The sequence below is a fragment of the Dermatophagoides pteronyssinus genome, unplaced genomic scaffold (assembly GCF_027571235.1).
Source record: "Dermatophagoides pteronyssinus isolate colony J.1.1.1.1 unplaced genomic scaffold, Derpt_VIB-CSIC_2022.12 sq0012, whole genome shotgun sequence".
In the NCBI taxonomy this organism is placed as follows: domain Eukaryota; kingdom Metazoa; phylum Arthropoda; class Arachnida; order Sarcoptiformes; family Pyroglyphidae; genus Dermatophagoides; species Dermatophagoides pteronyssinus.
In genome coordinates, this window is record NW_027461536.1 from 947,567 (window position 1) to 973,036 (window position 25,470).

Here is a 25,470-nt window from a genome sequence, read left to right on the forward strand (position 1 = left end):
AAAACAAAATTACTACCTAATAATCTATGATTGTGTGTGTGTGTGTGTTTGTGCTTGTAAAGAGTTTTTATTATATCATTAAAATTTATCAACAATAAATCAAAATTCAAAAAAAAAATTTCTGGATCATTTTCGATAGAATCATGAATGAATTGGATTCAAAATATGTAAATCTTCTTGGTTTGAATGCATCCGGTAGGTGATTTAAAATTATTGTTGTAATTTTACTTTTTTATTTTTTTGGGTAAATAAATTTCTCCAACAAACAAAATCCGAAGAAAAAGCAACAGGTTGTTTATTCAAAATGATTTCAATAATGTTTGTTTGTTTGCTTGTTTTCTGCCTGACCTAATCATTTTGTTTGTTTGTTGACCGATTCGGGTTGGTTGGTTGGTGTTTAGGTAATTTTTCTAAATAAAAAAAAAGATTAAAAACAAAAACACAGAAATATTTTTTTTTTTGTTAGTATAATTATCTGGGCAAAAAAAAATAAATATTTGTAATTAACAAACTAATCAGATTGTGTGTGTTTGTGTGTTTGTAAATTACCGTTACAAATTTATTACTATTTATTTATTTTTATATTTTGTTTTTGTTTACCCCCACTCCATTGATGATTGGAATTTTTTATCGTTTCGTTTCGTTTATACATTCGAATTGAATCGAGAAAAAAAAATTATTTACTAAACAATCTTTAATTTACAAAAAAAAAAAAATTATTTGTTTTTTTTCTCCATTTGTTTGATTTTTGACATTTGTTTCAATTCAACTCTCAAAAAAAAAAAAAATTCTTTCATCATCATTAGAGCTATCTGTACAGATATCGAATCGAACATCAGTCATTTATCAACCATCGATAGTATCGGCTGTTGTTAGTGCAGGTGATAATATTTCTTCGAATGGTAATTCAATTTTATCTGCTAATCATAATCATCCAATATCATCGACCACAACAGATTCCAAAAAATTATCATCAAGAACAGCTATAGATATACAGCAACAACAACAACAACATAAAATTTCAACGGAAACAGTACAGAATCTGATTAATCATCATCATAATCAACATCATCAACATGAACAACAGCAACAACCGCATCAACAACAACAACAATCATCAAATACAAATATCGTACAGGATTCAATTAATAATGATGGTACTATTGATGAAAAAGCTAAACCACCATATTCATATGTTGCACTTATAACGATGGCTATAAAAAGTACACCGGAAAAACGTTTACCATTATCAAGTATTTATGAATTTATTTATACAAAATATCCATTTTATAAAAAAGAGGATAAAGGATGGCAAAATAGTATTAGACATAATTTAAGTTTGAATGATTGTTTTGTTAAAATTCCACGTGAAGTAACAAGTACATCGGAACGAAAAGGTAATTATTGGGCATTAAATCCTATATTTGAAAATATGTTTGAAGATGGAAATTTTAAACGACGAAAAAAGATTAAGAAAAATCGTAATAATTCATATGATTCAAAATTATATCCATTGACACATAATCGTCATTCGAATCATTCGTCATCATCAGCAGCAGCGGCAATTTCTCATCAATCAGCATTTGATCGTCGTGTTCATATTGGCCATTCGAATACGGCAATTACATTGGCTGCAGCACATGCAGGAATGGTTCCAACTAATTTAGCTACGATTCCGGCATCAACATTTACATTATCGAATGATCGTACAATGATTGGAAATGTACACGATTCCACAGTCAATACTGTTCGTCATCATTCTCATCATCATACTGGTTATTTTAACAATCCATATCATCAAACATCCTGTACGCCAACAAGTTCATCATCGATTTGTGATGCTACATATTGGTCATTACCTAGCCTACAATACAGGTTCGAAAATTTAGAAAAAAAACCAAATTAAATAATAATAATTTCTTTTGTTTTCAATAAATCAGCCCGAATCCATCATCAACGCCAACATTATCTACATATGGATCATCAAACAGTACATTTAATCCTTGTTCAACAACAATCAATTTAACAGCTACAACAGCAACATCAACAAGTGCTAATAATTCAGCATTGGTCGCATCTTATGTTGAACATCGTGCAGCAGCAGCAGCGGCGGCTGCTGCTGCTGCAGCTGCGGCAGCCGTTGCAAGAAATGGATCAGCATCCGAACTTGGTAGCGGAGCTGGTAATAGCACAACAAATGATGGTACAACATCCGGTGCGACAGTTACTACATCAACTGGTATTTTATCACCAATTCTTTTCGATAATGCTAATGCTATGCTACATTCACAACTTCGTTATAATCCATACTAAAAACATAATTGAACAAATATTTTTTATTTACATAAATTTAATCTTTTTTTTTCATAAATGAATAATGATGATCTTGCATAATAATAATAGTAAAAAAATGAAATAAAATTATTTCTCATGTTTTAATTATTATAATAATTATTTCACGATTCAGTTTACAATTCTTTCAATTTTCAATTGTCATCATCATCATCATCAACATCATCATCATCAATGTTCAGTAAATTCATTTGATTGCCAATGTTTACATCAATATCGCCATTCAATTTTGGTCCGTTCATATTCATTGAGCCATCATCATCTACGAAATCTCCAGATTGTAACATTTCTTCAATTAGATTACGTTCCTGAGCGGCAACAGTAGGATAAAGATGAGCTGGAATTGTTTGTTTTGTTTGATTGAAATATTTTTCCGCTTTTAATGCATTCTGAAAATTTGGAAATAGATTTGGATATTCAATCGGATCGGCCAAAGCTTGTACGGATCGATCATTTTTTACTTTGGGATTTTCTTTCCAAAGTTTCAGTACACGTGATACTTGTGATGGAACATAGGAACGGGCGAAAAATGCAGCTTCAGGTAATCGATTTGTTTCGATCAATATTTCCAATGCTTTTTCTAAATCACCCAATATAAATGAACAAAGAAAGGCAACATTATGAACACCATTTTCATATGACATTTGAATTAATTTTTTAACCATGTTCATATTGCCCGATGATGTTGCCAACAATAATAATGCCGAATAATCCTGTGCATTACTGAAACATTGTTGAGCTAATTCAAATTCACATAATAATGTAGCCACTTTGGCCAATTGTTTCCATTTCGTATCACTTTGTGCTTCGACGGCTAATTCATATGCAATTTTTGTATCTTTTAATTGTAATGCTAGATCGAATCGATGTTCAGGATCAGTAGATACGGCCAATGCCTGTGCTTTGTAGCCTTGTTTTTCAAGAAATTGTGCCACACGTGTACGTTGCTCTTTCGGTATTGATGGTAGAATTTTATCAGCAGCTTCAAAATCATCTCGCATGACGGCTGTTTGATATTCAAGAACCGGCAATAGCAAACAATATGAAACAACATTTAATTCTTTATCACCCAAATACAGACGATTTTCACGTGAAATATAGCCAAGTAAATAAATTGGTCTAAAAAAATTAAAATTAAAAAAAAACAAAATCCATTAAAATGTTTAAAACATACCTATCCATATGAGCAATGGTAACTATTTCACCACCGACAAAATAATTCAATCGATTAACATTATTCGTATAGATAAAACAATCTCCAACCCATAATCCAGTTTTGACAACTTCTTGAATTTCACCGATAACATCGAATGCATCTTCAATACCATCTTCAGTAATTGTATCGGATTTATTTTCACGTGCTGTTACAACAGCTTCAGCATTATAACGCAAAATATAAAATGAATCTTCAGCACAAATAGCAACCAATTCACCATTCTCTGACCAATAAACATTTTTCGGTTGTATTTCAATACGTCGAATTAATTCCAATGAATCCCAATCATAAAATGATAAACCAAGAGCAGATTTTATGCCAAGCATAAATCCACCGAAAATTCCATCAGCACTATAATCCGGTTTGAATGATTGTCGTTCTTTAAAATTTTTGAATATTTTTATAGTGGAATTATTTTCACGAACAGCATATTCCGATGAATCTTGTGCCCAAACAAATTCCTGTGCTGAACCAAAACTTTTGTTCCGTAATGTCAATGCAGTATAGATAATGTATTCACCATCACCACATACAACAACAAATCGGCCATTTGAATTATGTGAAATTGTTTGTGGATATATTTCACAACTTCCCATATCTTTTACACTTAAAGGTAAAATATTACCATCTTTAATCTCTTCCGAATCGTTTAATGTTCGAATATTTGCTTGTTGTAATTCGGAATGTTTTGCCCAAACAATTTTACCCGAACTATCCATTGACATGGCAGGTTCTTCTCGACCAAGTTTAATTACTAAACTACCAATATCATAACCAATAGCCACAGTATTTGAACCTTTCAGACAGGAAATCGTCCATGCACGTTCTAGGCCATAATTTAATGTATTCTCCAATCGATAAGTATTCAAATGCCATACACGAACAGTACCATCTTCGGAACCACTCATAAAAATTGGCAGTTCTGGATGAAATGAAACGGCTACAACATTCTGAAGATGGCCATCAAGTGTTTGAACGCAAGTTTTTGTCTGATAATCCCAGATTTTTACCAAACGATCATCAGCACCCGAAATCAAATATGGTTTATCACTACTATGACAATAATCAACACAATTGACACCTTTTTCATGACCATCCAATGTAAAGTTGGCTGAATTCGATCCTAATTGCCATACTTTGACCGTTCGATCTAACGATGCACTAGCAAATGTGTTATTATCTTTTGGATTAATAACAATCTGCATCACATAATGTGTATGGCCTTCGAACACCTGTGTACAAGCCCAATTTTTCTCCCAATTCCATAATTTAATAAGCATATCATCACTTGATGTTAATATATATGGTTGTGTTGGATGTACGAATATCGAACGTATATAATCAGAATGAGCATCAAAAGTGTATACTTTTTCCAATGTATTATAATTAAACACTCGTACTTGCATATCATCGGCACCGGTAACTATCCAATTTTTAGTTGGTATAAATTTTGAAGCACGTACCGGTACATCACAAATTTCAAACGATTTCAATAGCTGAGATGTTTCATAATTCCAAATATGAACCTGGCCACTATATAGGCCACAAAGAAGCCATGGTTCAACTGGATGAAGATCAACACATTTTACACGATCCGAATGGGCTAATAATTTACGGCGAACATCTAATTTTAATGGCTAATGAATAAGAAATTTATCAATCAAATAATTAATTTTTTCAAAAAAACAAATGATAATTTTAAAACCTACCATCTTAAGAATGATGGAATGAACAACAAAAAAAAATAATTTAAATTATTCAAATGTAAATTCTGTAAAAAGAATTGAAAAAAAATGACAGAGTGTGATTGTGTGTGTGTGACGTGTTCAATGAATAGTGAGACACCAAAAAAAAAACATAAAACATGTACAAACTATATCGATCCTTGTGTACCTTGTAGGATAAAAATAGTATTCCTTTTAATTCGAAATGTATTTTTTTTTTGTTTTTTGAATCAATGAAAAAACTTGGTTCACAAAAAAACTTCCGATGACAAAAAACAATTTTAAAATCAAAATTTCAAAATATGAAAAAAGATTATCGATAAGAATCCATAGTAGTAATTAATCGGATGAAAATTCATTAGAAATCCATTTATCGTACTTGGCGATTAAAATGTACAGGGGAAAAAAACAATGTTATATTACGTGATAAAATCTGAAATGTGAATGTGAAAGTTTTTCCTTTGAAAAAATTTTTCTACATCATTTATCAATGAATTATTGAATCGTATTTGAAAAAGATTCATATATTTTCAACATGAACAAATCATTTCCTTTCAAATAATAATAATATTGGCTGTTCAAAGGTTTCATTTCTAATCACTTAATGATTAAGTCAATATTGGTTTTCAAAAAAAAACTTGACATTCATATAAAACAATGAAAAACATTAGGTGGGTACCAACAACAACAAAATAAAAAAAATCACACTTTTCAATTTTTCTTTCAATGAATACAGATGTTTCACAATAAATAAACAACGAGCGAGAAAAAGTTGAAAAATTTATTTCGACACATCGACAGCATCCACATACAAGGATTCTTTTCATTTCATCATATGGTCGAATGCACCGGAATACCCGGTATACCGTTGACCATGACCGGTAACAACAACAACAACAACAGCAAGAAAAAAGTTTCAAATTCAAAAAAATTTTTATTTTCAACAAATCAAAACCGAAAAAAACGTTTCGTTTTTTTTTATTATTATTATTCTCTTTTCACAAAATATAAAATGATTTTTTTTTTTTTGGATAAAATAAATAAATTTGATTAATTTCCATAATGATGATGGCCAACGATAATAACGATTCTAAAGAAAGGATAAATGGATAATGATAAAGATGTTCAAAAAATGAATCAACAACAAAAAAGTTGAATCAAATTTTAAACAAAAAAGTTGAATGATGAAAAAAGTACAGAATTTAAATGATTAAATTTTGTTGTTTTGTTTTGAATTTCTGTGTTTTTTCGCTCTCCAATTTCACTAAATGGTATGAATGTTTTTTTTTCGTTGAATCGTTATCTCGCTTCATTTTTTTTTTTTTTTTGGCAATACTAAATTTCTATTATTATTTGTTTAGTCGATGATGAATTTCAAATGTCGTATGTGTGTGTGTGTGTGAATGTATTATTTGTGTGATTATTATGTGGAGCATTAAAAACAGGAAATTGGATTGAAATAACATTGTTGATAACGTATCTGTCGTTTATGTTGACCGGATAATAATGCCTGATGGATCATCCAATTTGGTGGCAATTTTTTTCTTTCCAACATATTGAATAATCTATTCAATATAATATGATTGGCACCATCAATATCTAGTTCATTGTTCATTGAATCCTATATATTTGTATGTTTTTTTTTTTGTTTTTGGAGAAATAAAACGTACAAAAAAAAAAATTGATTAGCAAAAAAAGAAAGAAAATCTTCTTCCATTTGAAAAGAATTAGTTCAGGGATTTAGGGAATTTTTTTCAAATGAAAATTGAATTGAAATGAATAACAATTTGTTTTTATACCATATTGGATCGTATGGATGTTGCAAATGGTGATGTATTTGGTGATAATTTAGCCATCTGATCAATAATATCCGAATCGGATTGAAATTTTTCCGAACTACCAGTTGACATCATTGATGATTGACTACCACCACCACCATTATTAATGGCTGCCGTATGAATTGTTTGTAATGATGATATAATAATAATAGTAAATAATAACCAAATGATTGTCATTGTTGAAATCATTGAAATTGGTGATGATTTTAAATATCGTTGTTGTGTATACATTATCATTCTAAATGAAATGAAATTAATTTATAATTTTAAAAAGAAAAAAAGAAAAACAAAACAAGAAAAAAGTGAAAATTTTGATTTCAATGTCATTCTATGATCATTGAATGATTATTATTATTATTATTAATAACAAGTTTTCATTTCAATTTAGCTATTGACCTTATCATTGAATATAATCCCTCATTTTACTTTGAAAGAAGGCTATAAATTCAATGGGGGGAAAAAACATAATGAAATTCCTAAATAAATAAAATTTCATCGTATCTAATCATGTTATTAGATTTCCGTTTTCTTTCTCTTTCTTTACACACACATTTTTATTAATTAAAATTGTTTAAATATGTTTGAATCACGTTTTTTTCTGTTGTTGCTGTTGTTGTTGTTCTGCAAATATTTTATTAACGAAAATTTTTGACATTTCAAACAGGAATGAAACAAACAAGACAAAAAAAATGGAATACCACCTGAAAAGTTGGCTTACCTGTCTGGCTTTTTTTTGTCGTTGATTTTCAAAAAATTTCAAATTTTTAATTTTTGGATGATAAATCGAATGTTTAGAGCAAAAAAAAAAAAATCGAACACAGATAAAAATAATTTTATTTGTCGTAAAGTTTTTCGCAAGTTGTTGATTTCCTGTTCTGGAAACTATTCTCGATTCGTTCGATGTTTGTGATGAGTGTTTGTGTTCGATTCTAAATCGAAATGAAAATAAATTAAACAAATGAATTTTACATCCCGTTTATATACGAAGATTAATGAGAAAAAAAAATCTGCGATGAAAGAGAATTGAAAACAAAAAGTTGACCAATCATCGAAATACAATGGACAAAATCAAAGTGTATGTACAAGAAGGAAGAATGAAAGTGATATCGAATTGAGCATGACATGAAATTCTTTTCATTTTATTTCTATATGCGTATCAAAGTGAAAATGTGAATTAATTTCATTTTCGAAACATTCAGTTGAAAAGAAAATCTTTTCAACTATTCCCTATGTTCAATAGTAAAACACAAAATGATACATTTAGAGTTTGAAAGAATTTTCTGTGTTATCTGAATTTTTCCAACAACAACAACAACAACGTTATTTGTGAATAAAGAATTTTTGGCATGTGCGTAATGTGATATCCGTGTCCAATATATGTGATAATCCGGAATGATGAATATAAAAAACAAAATAACGACAATTGCCTATTTTTTCCTAAAATCATTTCACATGAAGAATTCATTTTCATTTTCCTTATATCCTACACATCCCCACACACACACATCGATGAGGTTCCAGATTCTAGAGAATATTCTCAATATTTACACTATAAATTATTATATTTAATTATCTTTGTTTTTTTGTTTTTGTTTTTTTTGTTTCTGAACAAATTAACAAAATACCACTTGGTCAAATTTTATTTGTATCTATTTATCTCTGTTTATAATAATAAAAACAAACATTAATCCACAAGAAAAGCTAAAAAAGAAAAAATCAAATTAGTTTCGGATTCTGTTCAAAATTGTTCGTAAGAATCTTGTATATCCGATTTCAAAAACATTAACATCATCAACAATGATGACATTAAAAAAAAATCCACTTGAATTTTTTGTTTGTCTGTCATCGTCATCAACAACAACTTGATGAAATTAAACCCAAAATAATAATGTTTTCTTCAAATTCATATAAGCAATTTGGGTTTCCAGTTAATTTTAATTTGCATTATTTATTCATTTAATTTTATTATCATTATCATTATTGATGATTGTTCCGGCAATATTAATGGTGGCTCGAGTGATGGTCGTTATATCGATATTATAATTTCGATATCGAATCAATCGATATAATATGACTAAATGGACTAGATGTAACAAGATACTGCTCCATACGGTACTTGGATATATATTCCATACTAATTCGATAAGGCCCAGCATGCAGATGCTAATTTTGAATGAAAAAAACGAAAACAAACAAAAAGAAAATATTGTTATAATAATATTTGAATGAACCTCCATGTTTATTTGAATCAAATTAATTAATTAACTAATTCTCTATCTCGAGGTTTTTAATCAAATTCAATTCTCTTCGGTACAATTATCAATCGCACTAGGTATTAATTGGATTTTTTTTTTTGTTTTTGTTTACTCTTCTGAATTACTACTTCTGTGCACTTTATTCACATGTTAGAATCTAACAGTTAGATAATTGAAAAAATAAGGAAAAACTTACTTAGTCATAAAATAATTAGCACCAATTGATGTTGTCCATAAAATAAATGGCAACGAATGATAATACCAAATATAAAATTGATAATGTAATGAACGTGCAAATACAATACCAATAAAATTTGAAATAAACATTGTCATCAGTATGTCTAATTTAGTTTGTTTTGGATTTTGTATGAAAATTAAATGAAAAAAACGAAATGAAAACGAATTAAATCAGTAAACATGATAATTGATAACATTGAAAAACAAAAGTTTTCATCAAACTCACGTTGTCCAATTTTTTGTTTCATTTGTTTATTTTTATCCGGATATTCATGCCAATCATCATTTGAATGCTCTACTTTTTCATTATTATTTTTGTTGAAAAAATTTTCAATCAAATTCATCCATCGTTTACGAAATATAATTATCAAAAATATTAAATGTAAAATAAGAAGAATTATATGAAATTGTTTTTGAATGAAAATAGATTCGGATAAAAAACGATAATTGACAGTCCATTTATGTAGAAATATCCGTCCTAAATTGAATGAACATTTTATATAGGAAATTGGATATGTCGTTATAAATGGAATGGCAATAATGATCTATGTTTGTTTGTAAAAAAAAATCGGGAATGAAATTTTAATTAAAATTTTTCAGTTTATTAGTTTATGAATATTATCATTTTAATCATTTCATTTCATTTTACCTGAACAAATGCACAGATTGCCAGATTTTTAATCAAATTCCATTTATTTAGATATTCATTATATAATAAAAATAAACCAGGAGCAAAAAGTAAAATGTTCATTTTGATCGATACGGCTAAACTATTATTTTGATTTTAAAACGGAAATTTACAAAAAAAAAAAATTGTTATCATTGTTGATCAAGATAATTGAAAAAAATAAACCGGAATCATAAAAGAAAATTAAATGAAAAAATTAAATACATACGAATAAAATATCGATCCACGTATCCATTTTTGGCCAGTAAATGATAATAATGATAGATAAAGAAATAATATGGCAATCGTATCATTAAATAAACGTAAAACATAAATTGAATGTACACGATATGATGTAAGACACATAAATATTAATACAAATGGTGGTGCTTGTGAATAATGACGATATAATTGAAATACAATAAATAATGTTATCAGATATAATGATGCAAATATATATTGTGCACGATATATATTCTGTCCTTGATCGGTTAGCCAATATAATAATGTATATACATAAAGATGACCGGCCGGATAAACAATTGGACCAGTATCACCCGAAATCAATGAATAATCACGTGTACCATTTAGAAAACATTCAACTTGTTGCATATATGTTGACCAATCAATTTCTGTATCTAAAATGTCAGATTTTTTTTATTTCCAAAAATGAAATCTCAAAATGAAATCTGTCAATTTCAAAATACTTACATCGAACTCTATTAATAATGATAACATTTAAAAATATTTCAAACAATAAAAGTATATTCGAAACAATTGGATAACATTCATGTTCATGAAAAATTTTAAATGTTAACACTTTTTTGGTTATAAAATCCTGTATATAATTAATGAAATATTTTATATTATGGCCAAATGATTGACTATTATTGCTCGATTGATTATGACGATTAATTGATTTATTTCGAATCGGACCCATTGTTTTTCTGAAAAAAAAATTTGATCAATTTTATTAGCCCGTTATACTGGCGCATGTAAACAAATCCGATCAGCTGATTTTCTGTGTGATCCGAAAACTCCACGTTGGATACAAACAAACGAAACAAAACATCGATCGTGAATACACGAGGATATCATCATACAAATATCGATTGTTTGTATGTTTATATATTGTGCAAAACATAATCCACCAAAATACCGTTTTTTCTTCTGACAGCTCATACAATTTTTTTTTCTCTCTCTCTTTATTTGATTTATAACATGTTGCCCCACCAATCAATCATATACAAATGTCATTAAGATAAAAAAAAAGAAAAGAATTTCTATTATTGATATTTATAGATAGAAATACACGTATGCCAATTTTCAATCGATTGATGGACCGAAAATTACAAACAACAAAATATGACCATTACAACAACGACGACGATACCCATTATCATTAATAATAATAATAAAACTGATAATTTATTCGGTTTTAATCGTCGATTAATACGTTATTTATTATTATGGTTTTTATTCAGTGGTACAACATTGTTTCTAAATAAATATATTGTTTCATATCAGAATGGTGATCCAATGTTTTTGGGTATGTGTTTTTGTTTTTGTTTTCAAATGGATAATTGATTTTCAAAATTCATTTTTTTCTGGTTGCAGGTGTCATTCAATTATTATGCTGTTCACTAGGCAGCTATACATATCTAAAATTTTGTCATTATTTTTCCATCATTAATGATCATGATGATAAATTAAAATTACGTTCATTTCATCTACATTATCTGATAGCAAATCCATTTAAATTTGCTTTGATTGGAGCATTTCGGTTGGTATTCTGTTTAAAAATGGCAATATTTTTTACTAAAAATTTTCCATTTCTTTTCCAAAAAAGACTATTAACTGTTGCATTAGGTCTTGTTGCTCTTTGGTATATACCAGTATCATTTGCCGAAATGATTAAATCATCAGCACCAATGTTTACAATGATAATTTCATTATTGATTATACGGGAAAAAATATCATTAAAAACTACCCTTTCTTTATTACCGATTATGATCGGTTTATCATTATGTTCAGCATATGAAATACATTTCAATCTAGTCGGATTTGCATTCGCATTACTTGGAAATTTATCCGAATGTACACAAAATGTATTAAGTAAACGAATATTAATTATGGATAAATATGGACCAAATCAAATACAATTATTTACTAGTGCTTATTCAATTGTATTACAAATACCATATTTTTATTATATTGTTTATTGTCGTTTTGAATGGCCAATAACTAATATTCAAGATAATCTAATTCTTTGTTTTAATTATTTTCTATGTGGTTTATCATTTCATCTACAAAGTCTAACTGAATATGCATTATTAAATATGATTAGTCCAATATCACATAGTGTAGCAAATACAGTAAAACGTGCATTATTAATATGGTTATCTGTATTAGTATTTGGTAATCCGGTTACATTAATGTCATGGTTTGGTACAGCATTAGTTATAATCGGTGTTATTATTTATAATAAAACAATACAACAACAACAGCAACAATCATTATTATCAATTCAAAATAATGATGATAATATTCCATTCATAGCTAGTAAACAAATTGATTCCGTATGATTTGATTCGGCCACATCTAAGTCAAATTTTTTTTTGAATTCATTCATTTTTGACAACAAGTGTCCTTATAATTATCCCTTTTTTTCAATCAATTAAAAATATTGTAAAATAAAATTTTTTAAAAAATTGTATGTTGTAAAAATCATTTTATAAATTTTCTTCTTTTTTTTCAAAAAAATTATATTTATAAAAAAAAATATTTATCAATCAATAATCGATAATAATAATAATATTAAAACAATCTGTTGAATATATTTTAAATATTAAAAAAAATTATAATAATAAATTTTGAAATTATAAGGACATTATTTAATAATAATTTTTTTTTAAAAAAAGAAAGAATGAGAAATGTTGAATGAGATAAATGGTTTGGTTTGTTCAATAGCGACCAGAATATTTTTTACTTGTGTTTGTTCGATGTAGAAAAAGAAAATTACAAAATTTTGATGTGCGTTTTTTTTTATAATAATAAAAATTTTTTAAGGAACCACTTGTATTTTTCATTTTGAAAATTTTTAAATTTATAAAATTTCAAAATAATGATAATAATGATGATGATAGAAAATACAATGTTAATTTTGTTTTGCCTTTGAAATTGAAATTGCAACTGGGGAAATATTTATAGAATATTCTGTTGGTGTGTGTTTGTTAACACTGTGTTAACATTGTGGGACTGTGGAAAAGAACAATATGTTAATTTAATTTGTTATCTATAGTTTTTTATATAATGCACAAGTGTGTGTGTGTGTGTGTGAACAGAAAAAAAAGCAAAAACAAGACAAAAATTATAAACAAATAAACAAAAAGAAAAGAAAAACAAACAAGAAAAAACGAATAGAATATATATTTCGTGTAGACAGAAACCAAAAAAAAAAAAAAAAATTACACTTGAAAATGATTACAAATGAAAGGTAAAAAAGTAATAAAAAAAACAAACAAACACCGGATAAATTGAAAATATAAACATATCTTAAGATTTGATTGATTCATTTGTCCCCCCTGTTTTTTTTGTATTCGGATATTCAATGTGAATGGTTAAATGTATTTACATATAGAGATTTTGATGATGATATTAATATGATAAGAATGATTGCAGAAAATTTCTTCGAAAAAAAATATATAATAAAATAAAAATTGAACCAAAGAAAAAAATTTAACAATAATATATTAACGCAAATTGTTTTGCAGAATAAATGTAAAAAAAGGCGACGTTCGAATGTCGACATCATCAATATTATTAGAAGAGCATCCCTTATCCCGATACAAAAAAAAGATTGGTTCAAATGAATAGATACTGTATTAACAGATAAGAAAAAAAAAGTTGATAGGATCATATCATGGGCAGCGATAATTGAAAATAATATTGATTTTTTTTCTGTTTAAAAAAAAGGCCATTGATGGTGATGTTTATGGTGGTCATAGTTCTTTTTAAGTATAAGATGATTTTGTAGATGTGAATTGGGTGGATTCGTATTCAAACAACAAACAATCAAAAAAATAGGATGGATTTACAAATTTAGTTAGTTAGTTATATCAAAGTATTCAGAATATTCTTGTTCGTTGTAATTTTTGTTGTTGTTGTTGTTATAAGTTGCACATAAGCTCTTCAATTTAGGAAACAATTTTTTAGGCAATCAATTTCTTTTTCTTTTTTTTGGTTATTTTCAATCGAATTAATCATTAAATATATCCAATGATGACATATTTTGATAATGTTTCAATTGACAATTTAATGCATGTCGTTTACACCAATCTTGTGTTGTGAATAATTTCCCGCAAAATATACAAGAAAATTTTGGCCGAAAATCACTAAAATGTGTATGATAATGACGTATTAATTTTGATTTTTTAATAAATTCTTTCGAACAAATTGGACATGTTGTTAGATTTTTTTGCTGTATTTCGGCCAATAATGTTTCATATTCAGCAAACGATACTATCGATTCTGTTTGAAATAAGAATTTAAAAAAAAAAAAAAATATTTCAGATGTCCAAACAAACAACCAAACTTACCTTCAATTGAACGATTATTATTGCCATTACCATTGACAGTAACGTTATTGTTGTTATTGTTATTATGGTTTGAATTATTATTATTATTATTATTATTAGGAACTGCAAATTGATTGGCAAAATTGGTCATTGCTAATACATTTGATATATCATTGGTTGAATTATTTGATGAATATTCATCATCCATAAATTTGCTTTCTATAAATTCAAGAAAGAAACAATTAGATTCTCGTTTCAAGAAAAAATTAATCAACAATAACTTCAACATCATCGTCATCACCGCTTTGTGCATCACCGGTATTCTACATTTATGATTATTGAATTTGATTAATAAAAAAAACAAACAAATTTTTCATTCAAAATACATCATACCTCAGGTGTTGACATTGATTGTTCCAATAGTTTAGTTGGTTCAAATTCTTCCGATTCTTCACGTTCATCATCATTATTATTGTTATTATTATTGACAACATTGTTATTATTATTATTATTATTATGATTATTCGATGTTTTCGTTGTTGAATCACCATTTTTCAAATTAGGTGAATGATTTGTTGTATCTGACGTTGACGTATTATTTAATGATGATGTTAGGAAAAAATTCTTATCAATATTCGATATTGATTTAGATGATGAAGTACAATCATCTTTACTAACACCACCACCACCATTACCGGTAGTATCATCATCACTTGTATCGATTGTCGTTCCATTTTCATTCGATGATGATGTTAAAGCTGTTGATGTTAATGTAGTCGTCGCCGTCGTCGATGTTGTTGTTGTTGTCGATGTCATTCCATTAAGTAATGGAATTATATTCTTAAACATTAAACTATTACCACCACCAACACTACCACCACCATTTAATTTGATATTATTATTAAGATTTTGATGTAGACTATTATTGATTGCACTTGTTAGATTATTATTATTATTATTATTTAATGTTATTAAAGGTTGTTGTTGTTGTGGATATTGAATATTTGTTGTACGTTGTTTTTTACGTTTTTTAGTCATCATTAAATTATTTAATGAATTTACTGAATAATTTAATGGATGATTTAATGATGATAATGTTGTTGTTGTTGATGATGAATTATTATTACCATTATTCAATAAATTTTTCATTGACATTATTGATGATGATGTTGAATGATGATTATTATGATTATTTCCAATTGATGTTTGATGTTTATTATTATTCGTATTATTAGTATTATCACCAAAATCCGCTAAACCTTTTATTTTTAATGTTTCAGCTGTTTTTAATAATGAATTTAATTGATCTTGTGGTATATTAACTTCACCACTATAAATAAAATCAATAATTGCTTTTAAATCATTAAATTTTACATCTTTCAATATAACGATTGGATGTTTACATGGATTTGTCATGAATAAATTTTGAAAATAAGGACTACAAGTGGCCAATATCATTTTATGTGCTTTGATTGATGCACCTTCACAGGCTAATGTTACATCGACAAGATTTTCATGTACTAACATATTTTGAAAACCATCGGTCATATTTGTATGAAAACTATTCCATTTAAGACAATATTGCTGTTGTTGTTGTTGTTGTTGATGACTTATATGATGATTTATTGCAGCCATTTTAAATTGTTGTTATTTTTTTTTGATTTTCTTAATAATTCCAGTAAAAGAAAAAATATTGATTGCCTCCAAAAATTGAAAATATTTTGCCGAAAGAAGGGGATAGAGAAAAAAAACCGGACACGTTACAAAAATAATATTTCGTATGTTTTGATAAAAATGATTGATCAAAAATGATTCATTTCTGTAAAAAAAAGACAAAAAAAAATTCATTAGAGAATATATCAACAGAAAAAAAAGAAGTTTTCAATCAAACAAGTGGTCATCGCACACATCAGTTATACACACCCAAAGACTTAAGAATGAATTTTTCTAACAAAAAATTCATTTTTTCAACCAGAAAAAAAACAGAACCCAAAATCTTACCCAAAGAAAATATTAAACTTTACAACAGGGACAACAACAACAACAACTAGAAAATCCAACAATCAACAATCCATACATCACACACACAAACATAATATATATAGAGAGAAAGAGAGAGACAAAGTATATAGATAGCATACTCAGAGTATGTCCAAATTATTTTACCAAAAATACATTTTATAGTGTTAAAGCACAAATCAATGAGTGTCTTTTGTCATATAATGTTTTTGCCATTGCCAAAATATTCTTGATGCTAAATTGAGAAGAACAAACACATTGAAGGATGTGTTTGTGTCTGTGGGTGCGTGTCTCTGTAGCTAGAACAGCAAAAAAATCTAGGACCAAAAAAACACCAAACACCAAACACAGATTGAGAAAGCAAGAAAACTCAATAGAATCAACAATTCAAACAGTGCAACAGTGCAAAAAAAAATTATCATTTGAAATAAAAAAAGAAATGAATCCAGGCGTATGAAATTAACCATTGATTAGTACAAATACACACACACACACATTGGACAAAGAAAAAATAAATCTTCTATAGACAGGGTGGGTATATATGGTGAGAAAATTCATTTGCCAACCCTTTGGCCCTTGATTTCAAAAAAAATTCTTTTTTTTTTTTTTTGAAAAAAAATGTCCATACTTTTTTTCAAGGCAAAGATTAATAATGAACAAAAATGATTATTATCAAATGGGGAAACCTCGAGTAATTTTTCATCCGAAAAGAATGGGTATTTTTTTTCTTCTTGAATTAAGAAAATGATACAGACACAGACTATACAGATAGATAGAAGATAGAACCAACGCCAACAAGGGGCAAAAAGAAAAAAAGGTTGGCTTTGCAACAAGCAAGTTACAATCATGAATGACTGCTTGGATTTATATGTGTGTGTGGGGGGAAAGTTGGGGGAGGAAAGTGGAGGGAGTGAGTCCTGTTTTTTTTTTCGATTCACAATGATGATGGCAGTTGGTGATGTTGCTGTTCAGGAACAAGTTTTTTTTCATTTTATTTTCTTTTCCTTCGACAATAATGATGACGACACTGAATCAATGTTAACTTTGGCTTGGCTACTTGTATTATATTTTCGCGGAACCCTTTTTTTTCTCTAGCGATGACACATCATAGCTAACTAACCAACCCAGCAAAAAAAAAAAAAGAAAAGAATTTCTACCAGAAATGAAAATGAAAATATCCATCAGTATTCGCGAATATAGGGAATTATTATCATAGAAAAGTAGAATGGTGAAGCAAGAAACGTTTTATTTCACGTTTTGTATACAAAGCTAAAATTTTCTTGCTGAATTTCTTGTGTGTGTGTGAAGGTTAACCAAACATTTCAATGGAAGAAAAAAATAAAATCCATGTTCATCGGGCACGCTTATATCTTTTTCTCACTATTCAACACTTTCCTCTCTCTCTCTCTCTCTGACTCTCTCACACATACTTGCTTTACATCGTTATTTATCTTCCTATTTGGTACATTCATTCATTCAATCAAATGTGTTTGGAGCGTTTCAAAAGCATCCAAAAAAATTCTATGGCGCCTAATTATTAATTTCAACGAAGAAAAAAAACGCACATGATAAAAAAAACATAGGTAGTTAGTGATTTTTTCATTTTTGATTTTTGACATTGAAAAATTTCCATATTTACATGCAACAATATTACAAGTCTTTTTTCTCTTTCTTTTTTCCACACACACTCTATATCCACATACATATTTTTATCATTGAAAAATTTAGGAAAAATGATAGTGTGATGGTGGTGGTTGGGGGGGAGAAAGGGATGTATTCATTCATTCAATCAACACAGTAATACACCTGTTAACATGGCACATGTGTATGTGTATGTTTTGAAATACATTTTCCAACTGAATACACACACACACCGTGTTTGGATCGTTTTTCTCCTGCGCCTTTTTTTTGTTGCAAACCTCTGTGTATATGTGTGTATCTAAGCGCCTAGCAAAACAAAAATTTCATTTTCAAATAAAATGTGGTGGTGGTGGGGAGTATCACATAAAAAAAATGATTGAAAACTAAATCTTGGGAACCTTGTATGCTCTTTGCCAGGCAAAAAAAAACATTTCATTTCAATACAGAAAAAAAAACATTACAAAATTTTCTGGGTTGACATTTTTGAATTGAAAATTGACAATCAAAATTGACAAAGTTTTTTTTTTGTCCTGAATATATCAAGCGCACTGGAAATAATGACAATTATTTTAATGGAAAACACATACAATGAAAACATTTTCAACTTTTTTCTGTCATTTTTTTGTTGTTGGATCGAGCAAGTTTGGTCCAGCAAACATTGTTCTAGAAACAAAAAAATATGCCTGTACAGGTAATGATCATATGTAGTGAAAATAGCCAAATAGATTGAGTTTGTTATTGTTAAGAATTGGCACTTGGATACAGATTTTGTTCATTCAAGTGTGTTTCTGGTTCTCTTTTTCTGTGTTTTTCACATAAAATTTTCTTTTTTTCAAATCTAGATTTGTGAATGAAAGAACGAAGGAAAATCGGTACTTACATTGCAAATTTTTTCTTTCAAAGATTCTGTTGATTGAAAAAAATATTGAAGAATTTGATGATGACTAATAATTTTCACATTTGATTTTGAATCAAACATTCGAAACAAATAATGACGAAATACACACACACATGAATGAAGAAAACAAACACCAAAAACACACACACACACACAAGGTTTGTTGTTGTTGTTGATGAAATGTTGATAGTTTTTTTTGATTTGATCCAAGAAGGCCAGAATTTGTTTGTTTTTCAGAGAAAATTCTGTTATGGAGAAAAGAAAATGATGAAATTTTTTCAATAACAAAAAAAAAAAAAAAAATAAAGTCCAGAAAGTAAGCAGAAAGAAACATACAGAAAATTTCGAATTGAAACAACAAAAAAAAAAAATCGAAATTGGAGCCCAACTCACATTCGAATCAAGACCTAACATAATGTGTTGTTGTGCTGCATGTGACGACGATTCCTCTTATTATGAATCACCAACAAAAACCAGAGAAAATTTGTGAATCGACAATATAAACCATCATCACATCACAAGGAAAAAATCAAAAAAGAAAACCGAGCTATTTGGGTAAAAATAAAATGAAAACATGAAGAAAAAAAAAATTGCGCGCAAGATCGAACCAAGCGCAGGTTTTTTTTTCATTTCAATTCGTTTCAGTTTTTTTTTGAACATTTACTGCCTGCTACTTTTGCTACTGCTGTGTTGTTGTTGTTGTAACAACATTCTTTCGCCTTCTAGGCTCTCTCCCTCTCTCTCTCTCTCTCTCTCTCTCTCTCACTTTGTATATCCTTCGGATCCTCTTTCCCTTCCAGAAAAAAAACTCATATACAAAATACGATCATCATCATCATCATTCTACATAGACATACATTTATACACAAACTTTTTTTTGTATTAGAAAAGAAGATACCACATGATGAGAGGGAGCGGAGAGAGAGAGAGAGACATAGAGAGTCCTAGGCTACCACCACAACAACAACAACATTTAATTTTAGACAAGTGAATAACACACACACACACACACACAAAAAACAAACTAAACAAACAGAAACAAGGGAGACAAGCCGTGCCGTAGTATATCGAGCCTTATTGTGCCAAGTAAATGTCGAGCCAAGCACGGAGCCAAAACCGAGGTATTAAGGCGTTGGCTATTGGTTGTATGAATAATAGAAGTGTGAAGGGAAACTAGAAATTTTTTTTAAAAAACAAGAGTCGTTGGTTGTCGATAAAAAAAAACAATACTCCAAGTCACTTGATGGTGATGATCAAAGTCGCCCAACAAAACATCAAAAAAAAACCACAAATAACAACAACAACAATCATTCACACAAAACGCCAAATCAAACCAGACAGACTAAATTAGAACCACATTGGAGGAAAAAAACTTGAAAACTTGTAGGGGCTTGTTTGCTTTGGATTTTCACTGAATGATTGATTGATTAATCATCGTAGCAGATGATGATGATGATCAAAAATTTAAAGGGGGAAAAAACAAAAAATTGGAAAGAATCGATGATTGATTAATCATCATCATCAATGATGCTTTTCGTGAATCAAAAAACAAGGACAAAAACAAAAAACACCCACCAAAAAATCTTTGAAAATTCAAATTCCATATGTTTATATATGTCACAGACACACACAAGTTACAGAATAATAATGTCATCACAAAAAAAGAACGAAAAAAATTCTAGGTCCCAAAACTATAGAATAAATGAAAAAAAATGTGGATCGCTTGTCAAGCCAGATGGTGAAATGAATTTTCAAGAAAAAAAAATTCGAATGTTTTTTCTTCTTGCAAACATTCGAATGGCGCTATTTTTTTTCTTCGTTCTTAGTTGTTGTTGTTATTGCAAATTTGGGAAACTTGCAAAAACATAATGTGTGTGTGCGTTCAAGTGACGCGATTTGTATATCTTTTCTATGCTGAAAAAAAAATTGCAGCGTTTGGTCTCAGCAAAAAAAAACTCTCTTTTTTCCTTCCACGAATATTATCATTATTTTAGTTAAGTTAGTTTCCCAAAATGATTGTGGTATGTGTGTGTGTGTGTATCTTCTATATGCGTTTTTGTTTGTTTTGTTTTGTATTTTATTGGTGCCCTTATACCATCCATATCCATGTACACATACAGATACACGTAGTACGCGCCATGGTGCGATTGCTATACTTTTTTCTTTTTCTCCAGCAAAAAAAAAGCTAGTATCATTTTTTTTTCTCATTTTGGTCGTGGCCATAATTGAATGGCCAAAGTATGATGATAATGATAAAAAGATGTTGGTCGCGCGCGCGATCCTTGGTCATCATCATCATCTATCCATCGTCGACATCCAATATTTAAAAAAAAAAACATTCAACGAGATTCACGTTATTTTCAGCAATGTTTTTCTTGCTTGCTTGCTTGGTTTTTTTTTTTTTTGGTTTTTTTCATTTCATTGCATTTCCAATGTTGTTGATGATGTGCTATAGCTTTATTTGGTTGTAGTGGTGTGTTTTGGTTTGTTGCGAATGTTATTGTATAATACAATCTGTTTGTTTGTGTGTGTGTATGGTGGTTATTAGGCCGTAGGGAGGCGAAGCAAGTAATTTTTTCCTAGATGTTCTTTTTTTTTTTTGTCAGTCAGTCAGTCAGTCATATTTGAGAGAGAGAAAGAGGAATCAGAATAGTGAATGGTTTTAGAATGAAAAGAAAAGGGGCAGAATAATAATCATCATATACATGTGATGTATATACACAAATAAATTAAGCCAGTCAGGCACACACACACACACGCCATATATGTGTATCACACAAATGCTACATTAAAAATGGATACCACATACACATCTCTTTCTAATAACGTAACGTGCAAGGACAACCAGAGAAACTCCCTGTATATACACCAGGAAAATGACGTGTAGCCAGGATTTGAATTTGAGTTTTGTTATTTTGGCGTCATTTTGGTATTTTTCTGGTTTTTTGGTAAATTCTTGTTGTCATTTTGAAATGATGATGAATGGATATGTCCCCAATATATATTTAACACCCGCATAGTGAAAGACACACTGGTTGATCGTTTTTGTTGTCGAAAATAGAACTTGAATTCAATTAATTTTTTCTCTCTGGAATGGTTAAAACAAAACCAGAAAAAAAAGTTTGTCGACCATCTGGATGTTTGAAAATTTTTGTTTGACTGTTTTTCCATTTGGCCAAATATTAGGTTTGGTAAACATGATGATGAACAAACCCTAGCTTGCTATATATATGAATTTGGCCAACACCCTTCAGGAAAACTCCATGATATTCATTTATTTCTGGACATACCATTATCATTATGTTGTTCAACATCATTCCTGTATCAGGATGGTGTTTTGTTTCTCTTATTGCACACACACACATAGGTCATGACCATACTATTAATACACAGATATGATGATATGAATGAAAATAGTACAGTAGAATATTCGAATTTCTTTGGTTCCTTTCAGTCAAAATCATCAAACTAAATTTGATGCGGCCTAATAGTAAAATGATGCTTATAGTAAATGATGCTACTATTACTATAGAACAAAAACAAGGAACGACTAAGGACGAAAACATTGAGATGTTTAATATATGGGGACCATTTTTTTTTGTTGTCGTTGAACGGACTAGCCCAAAAAAAAACAACGAGAAATGGCAGCCACATATAAACATTCTTTATCATGTTCTGCAATGTTCTGTGTTCTGGGTTTCTGTATAAGGTCGTCCGATTTCGACCGGTCTTTCGTTGGTCGAATCGATTCAATCAACCGACCAAACTACATTTTCGGGACCACACTATGGCTATATCATAGATGTTGTTTTTCAATGTTTTTCGTTTAGCATCCCAATCTTTTTTTTACATCTTTGCCCCACTCCATTCAATTTTATTATTATTGACATCTGTCCACCTTCTTTTTTCCCCCTCCTATCATCATATCTAGGCACTTGTGTGTGATAAAATGTATGCAAAGTGTATAGGAAAAAAAACGACAACATCATCTAAATCACCGACGAAAAGTTCCCAAATCATATTCATTCACACAACATACGCACGCATTCAACAATCCTGTTGACCTCAAATGAACTCTGACTTTTGTTGACTGATATAGATATAGAGTAGGATTTTTTTAGGATCTTTCCTTTTTCTGCAAAATTGTTTTCAAAAAAATCTGTTTTTTTTCCTTGCAAAAAAAAACGGAAGGAAACAGAAATTCCAGAAAAAAATTCTGTTACAACATTTATGAATGACAATTCGAATGTTTTCTTTTTTACTCACTTTCTGTTTTTCTTCTGTCACTATCACCAAAAAAAACAACCGAAAAAAAATGCCAAGAAATGATGTTTTTTGTCGATTTTAACAAACTAAATCAAATCGACAGAGGAAAATATATGGACTCCTGGACACCTGTCGATGTGAATATGAATTTATGAAAAACACCTGTCGTTGTTGAATATCCTTATTTTTCATGACTATGCGTGTAATTGGAGCCCAATTCGTTTGTTCGTCATATTGTAAATGTGAAAAAACAATGAAGAATTTTTTCTATTCATCAATAAAGACTATTCGAGCAAGAATATTCTAATTTGCTGCAATCATCAAATTATTCAAGGTACCTAGCTCAAAATTCAATAATATCATTCTATTTTATTTCATTAAATGTTGTCAAGTTGCCAGCCAGCCAGCCAAAAAAACGACAAAAATTATTCGTTATTCAAAACCAGCAAGAGATTTGGAAAATATTTTTCCATTCATTTCAACATAATCATCATTGTGAGGCATGAATGATCCCCAATTGTCTTTCTCTGTTTGTCTGTGTTTGTGTGTGTGTGTGTGTGAATATACCGTGGTGATGGCCAAACAAACTATCGACCCGTAGAGCAAAGACCAAAGATAATAAAGATTGAAGAATGAAATGGATGTTTTTCGAGTACGTCGACCCAAGCACACACACACACATTTACCATTCCTAATATATATAGTAAGTAGAGAGACTAAATAAATACCCGACATTATCAATGTGTAACCGTGAATTAAAGCCAAAAATATAAACGAAGAAGAAGAAAGACAACGATGATGATGACAAAATGCCAGAGTTTTTTTTTCTTCCATTGAAAATCGAATTCGAACCCGAATGACCGAAAACAGAAATAACCAACAAACAGCAGCAGCAGCAGGCAGCCAACCAACCAACCAGCCAAAGAGCCATTATTATCAACAACAGCAGCCAACATTCCTAGCATCATCAACATCATCGAAGAAGAAAAAAAAAGAGTAACCTCGGACCTGACATATGATGATGAACCTGAAATTTTAAACGGACTATAACACAAAAGAAGCAAGGAAAAAAACCGGAACGATACACACACATAACAAACTCGCTAGGTATATAATGATCAATTTTTTTTTGGGGAACGACTATCATCATCATCAACAAACTTTTAAACTATCCTAACCAACCAACCGATACGAAATGGAAAAAATAAGAACCTGTTCTTTCTTTTATCTAGAAGAAAAAGTTGAAGAAAAATTTACTGATACCAGATGATCCCCGAGAATTCACTTCTTTTTTTCACTTCTTTTTTTTCTCCTCTTTGATCTTTGTATGGTTATGCAAGGTTAGAATGAGAAGAAAAAAGAAAAAAGAAAAAAGACTCGCCCGAACTTATGATGATGATGATTATGGCCATAAGCACATAAACGAAGGTTTGTCGACGTCATAGGGTATAAAAAATGTGATTGAACTGATGGAAATTACGAGAAAAAAGCAAAAATTTAATGGTAATAAATAAAATGAACAACAACAGCAGCAAAAAAATCAAAAGAAATAAAAAAAGGTCCATAGAGAATCATTCAATTCAATTCAAATGAAATAATTGATTCGCGCATGTTCATCTTCAAAATTTTATGGTCCGATCCAAATACTTTTACACATTGCGGATATAGACTGATCCAAATGGAATTTTTTCTCTATTCAGGCAAATGAAAAATATAGATAATTTGGTCCTTGGTTCCACCCAAAATGTACAACCAAAAAAAAAAAAAAAAAAACTTGGAA

General features: G+C 29.3%; 6 protein-coding genes and 2 long non-coding RNA genes across 11 annotated transcripts; 4 read left to right on the forward strand and 4 right to left on the reverse strand.

Annotated features, from left to right (window-relative positions):
- Nucleotides 1-44: 44 nt before the first annotated feature.
- Nucleotides 45-2,439, forward strand: LOC113791064 (uncharacterized). 2 transcript variants are annotated; one of them, XM_027340784.2, is made up of 3 exons: nt 45-195; nt 807-1,875; nt 1,941-2,439. In XM_027340784.2, exons 1-3 carry the CDS (start codon nt 144-146, stop codon nt 2,311-2,313), a joined length of 1,494 nt encoding a protein of 497 aa, XP_027196585.1. In that variant the 5' UTR covers nt 45-143; the 3' UTR covers nt 2,314-2,439. The 2 variants fall into 2 exon arrangements, with proteins under 2 accessions (XP_027196585.1, XP_027196586.1); XM_027340785.2 differs by having other exon boundaries at nt 172-199.
- Nucleotides 2,319-5,411, reverse strand: beta'COP (coatomer subunit beta'). Its single transcript, XM_027340733.2, has 3 exons — nt 5,278-5,411; nt 3,527-5,205; nt 2,319-3,471 (listed from the first exon to the last, which is right to left on the reverse strand). Exons 1-3 carry the CDS (start codon nt 5,278-5,280, stop codon nt 2,487-2,489), a joined length of 2,667 nt encoding a protein of 888 aa, XP_027196534.2. The 5' UTR covers nt 5,281-5,411; the 3' UTR covers nt 2,319-2,486.
- Nucleotides 5,412-5,540: 129 nt separating this feature from the next.
- Nucleotides 5,541-6,316, forward strand: LOC142645470 (uncharacterized). Its single transcript, XR_012846608.1, has 2 exons — nt 5,541-5,963; nt 6,029-6,316. It is a non-coding gene; the product is annotated as an uncharacterized LOC142645470 (long non-coding RNA).
- On the reverse strand, nt 6,241-8,096 carry AstC (Allatostatin C). The gene is made up of 3 exons (XM_075821715.1): nt 7,849-8,096; nt 7,092-7,368; nt 6,241-6,913 (listed from the first exon to the last, which is right to left on the reverse strand). Exons 2-3 carry the CDS (start codon nt 7,365-7,367, stop codon nt 6,728-6,730), a joined length of 462 nt encoding a protein of 153 aa, XP_075677830.1. The 5' UTR covers nt 7,368; nt 7,849-8,096; the 3' UTR covers nt 6,241-6,727.
- A 955-nt stretch (nt 8,097-9,051) lies between these two features.
- On the reverse strand, nt 9,052-11,229 carry Alg3 (Alg3, alpha-1,3- mannosyltransferase). Its single transcript, XM_075821712.1, has 6 exons — nt 11,001-11,229; nt 10,519-10,927; nt 10,272-10,392; nt 9,849-10,167; nt 9,582-9,726; nt 9,052-9,293 (listed from the first exon to the last, which is right to left on the reverse strand). Exons 1-6 carry the CDS (start codon nt 11,227-11,229, stop codon nt 9,083-9,085), a joined length of 1,434 nt encoding a protein of 477 aa, XP_075677827.1. The 3' UTR covers nt 9,052-9,082.
- Nucleotides 11,230-11,287: 58 nt separating this feature from the next.
- LOC113791019 (solute carrier family 35 member E2A-like) lies at nt 11,288-13,017 on the forward strand. Its single transcript, XM_075821714.1, has 4 exons — nt 11,288-11,407; nt 11,551-11,838; nt 11,907-12,072; nt 12,139-13,017. The coding sequence occupies exons 2-4, from the start codon at nt 11,655-11,657 to the stop codon at nt 12,872-12,874; spliced, it is 1,086 nt and encodes a 361-aa protein (XP_075677829.1). The 5' UTR covers nt 11,288-11,407; nt 11,551-11,654; the 3' UTR covers nt 12,875-13,017.
- On the reverse strand, nt 13,001-21,344 carry LOC113791047 (uncharacterized). Of its 3 annotated transcripts, none has more exons than XM_075821710.1 (6): nt 21,000-21,344; nt 19,407-19,669; nt 15,260-16,685; nt 15,147-15,189; nt 14,888-15,085; nt 13,001-14,819 (listed from the first exon to the last, which is right to left on the reverse strand). In XM_075821710.1, exons 3-6 carry the CDS (start codon nt 16,499-16,501, stop codon nt 14,548-14,550), a joined length of 1,755 nt encoding a protein of 584 aa, XP_075677825.1. In that variant the 5' UTR covers nt 16,502-16,685; nt 19,407-19,669; nt 21,000-21,344; the 3' UTR covers nt 13,001-14,547. The 3 variants fall into 3 exon arrangements, with proteins under 3 accessions (XP_075677825.1, XP_075677824.1, XP_075677823.1); XM_075821709.1 differs by lacking the exon at nt 21,000-21,344 and adding an exon at nt 19,818-20,421; XM_075821708.1 differs by lacking the exon at nt 21,000-21,344 and adding an exon at nt 19,761-20,421.
- A 2,350-nt stretch (nt 21,345-23,694) lies between these two features.
- On the forward strand, nt 23,695-25,218 carry LOC142645491 (uncharacterized). Its single transcript, XR_012846621.1, has 2 exons — nt 23,695-24,024; nt 24,083-25,218. It is a non-coding gene; the product is annotated as an uncharacterized LOC142645491 (long non-coding RNA).
- Nucleotides 25,219-25,470: the final 252 nt, after the last annotated feature.

Excerpts from the sequence above, each read along its gene's own strand:
- AstC (XM_075821715.1), bottom strand. The coding sequence starts at position 7,367 with ATGATAATGTATACACAACAACGATATTTAAAATCATCACCAATTTCA. Across the intron at positions 6,914-7,091 it reads CATCCATACGATCCAATATG|GATTCAATGAACAATGAACT; the intron begins GTATAAAAACAA and ends ACAAATATATAG.
- Alg3 (XM_075821712.1), bottom strand. The coding sequence starts at position 11,229 with ATGGGTCCGATTCGAAATAAATCAATTAATCGTCATAATCAATCGAGC. Across the intron at positions 10,393-10,518 it reads CGTGGATCGATATTTTATTC|TTTAGCCGTATCGATCAAAA; the intron begins GTATGTATTTAA and ends TCAAAATAATAG. Across the intron at positions 9,294-9,581 it reads GCTAATTATTTTATGACTAA|CATCTGCATGCTGGGCCTTA; the intron begins GTAAGTTTTTCC and ends ATTCAAAATTAG.
- LOC113791047 (XM_075821710.1), bottom strand. The coding sequence starts at position 16,501 with ATGGCTGCAATAAATCATCATATAAGTCATCAACAACAACAACAACAA. Across the intron at positions 15,086-15,146 it reads TGATGACGATGATGTTGAAG|AAAGCAAATTTATGGATGAT; the intron begins TTATTGTTGATT and ends TTGAATTTATAG. Across the intron at positions 14,820-14,887 it reads TAATAATCGTTCAATTGAAG|AATCGATAGTATCGTTTGCT; the intron begins GTAAGTTTGGTT and ends TATTTCAAACAG.
- LOC113791064 (XM_027340784.2), top strand. The coding sequence starts at position 144 with ATGAATGAATTGGATTCAAAATATGTAAATCTTCTTGGTTTGAATGCA. Across the intron at positions 196-806 it reads TCTTGGTTTGAATGCATCCG|AGCTATCTGTACAGATATCG; the intron begins GTAGGTGATTTA and ends CATCATCATTAG. Across the intron at positions 1,876-1,940 it reads TTACCTAGCCTACAATACAG|CCCGAATCCATCATCAACGC; the intron begins GTTCGAAAATTT and ends TCAATAAATCAG.
- LOC113791019 (XM_075821714.1), top strand. The coding sequence starts at position 11,655 with ATGACCATTACAACAACGACGACGATACCCATTATCATTAATAATAAT. Across the intron at positions 11,839-11,906 it reads TGGTGATCCAATGTTTTTGG|GTGTCATTCAATTATTATGC; the intron begins GTATGTGTTTTT and ends TTCTGGTTGCAG. Across the intron at positions 12,073-12,138 it reads GCTTTGATTGGAGCATTTCG|ACTATTAACTGTTGCATTAG; the intron begins GTTGGTATTCTG and ends TTTCCAAAAAAG.
- beta'COP (XM_027340733.2), bottom strand. Across the intron at positions 3,472-3,526 it reads ACCATTGCTCATATGGATAG|ACCAATTTATTTACTTGGCT; the intron begins GTATGTTTTAAA and ends TAATTTTTTTAG.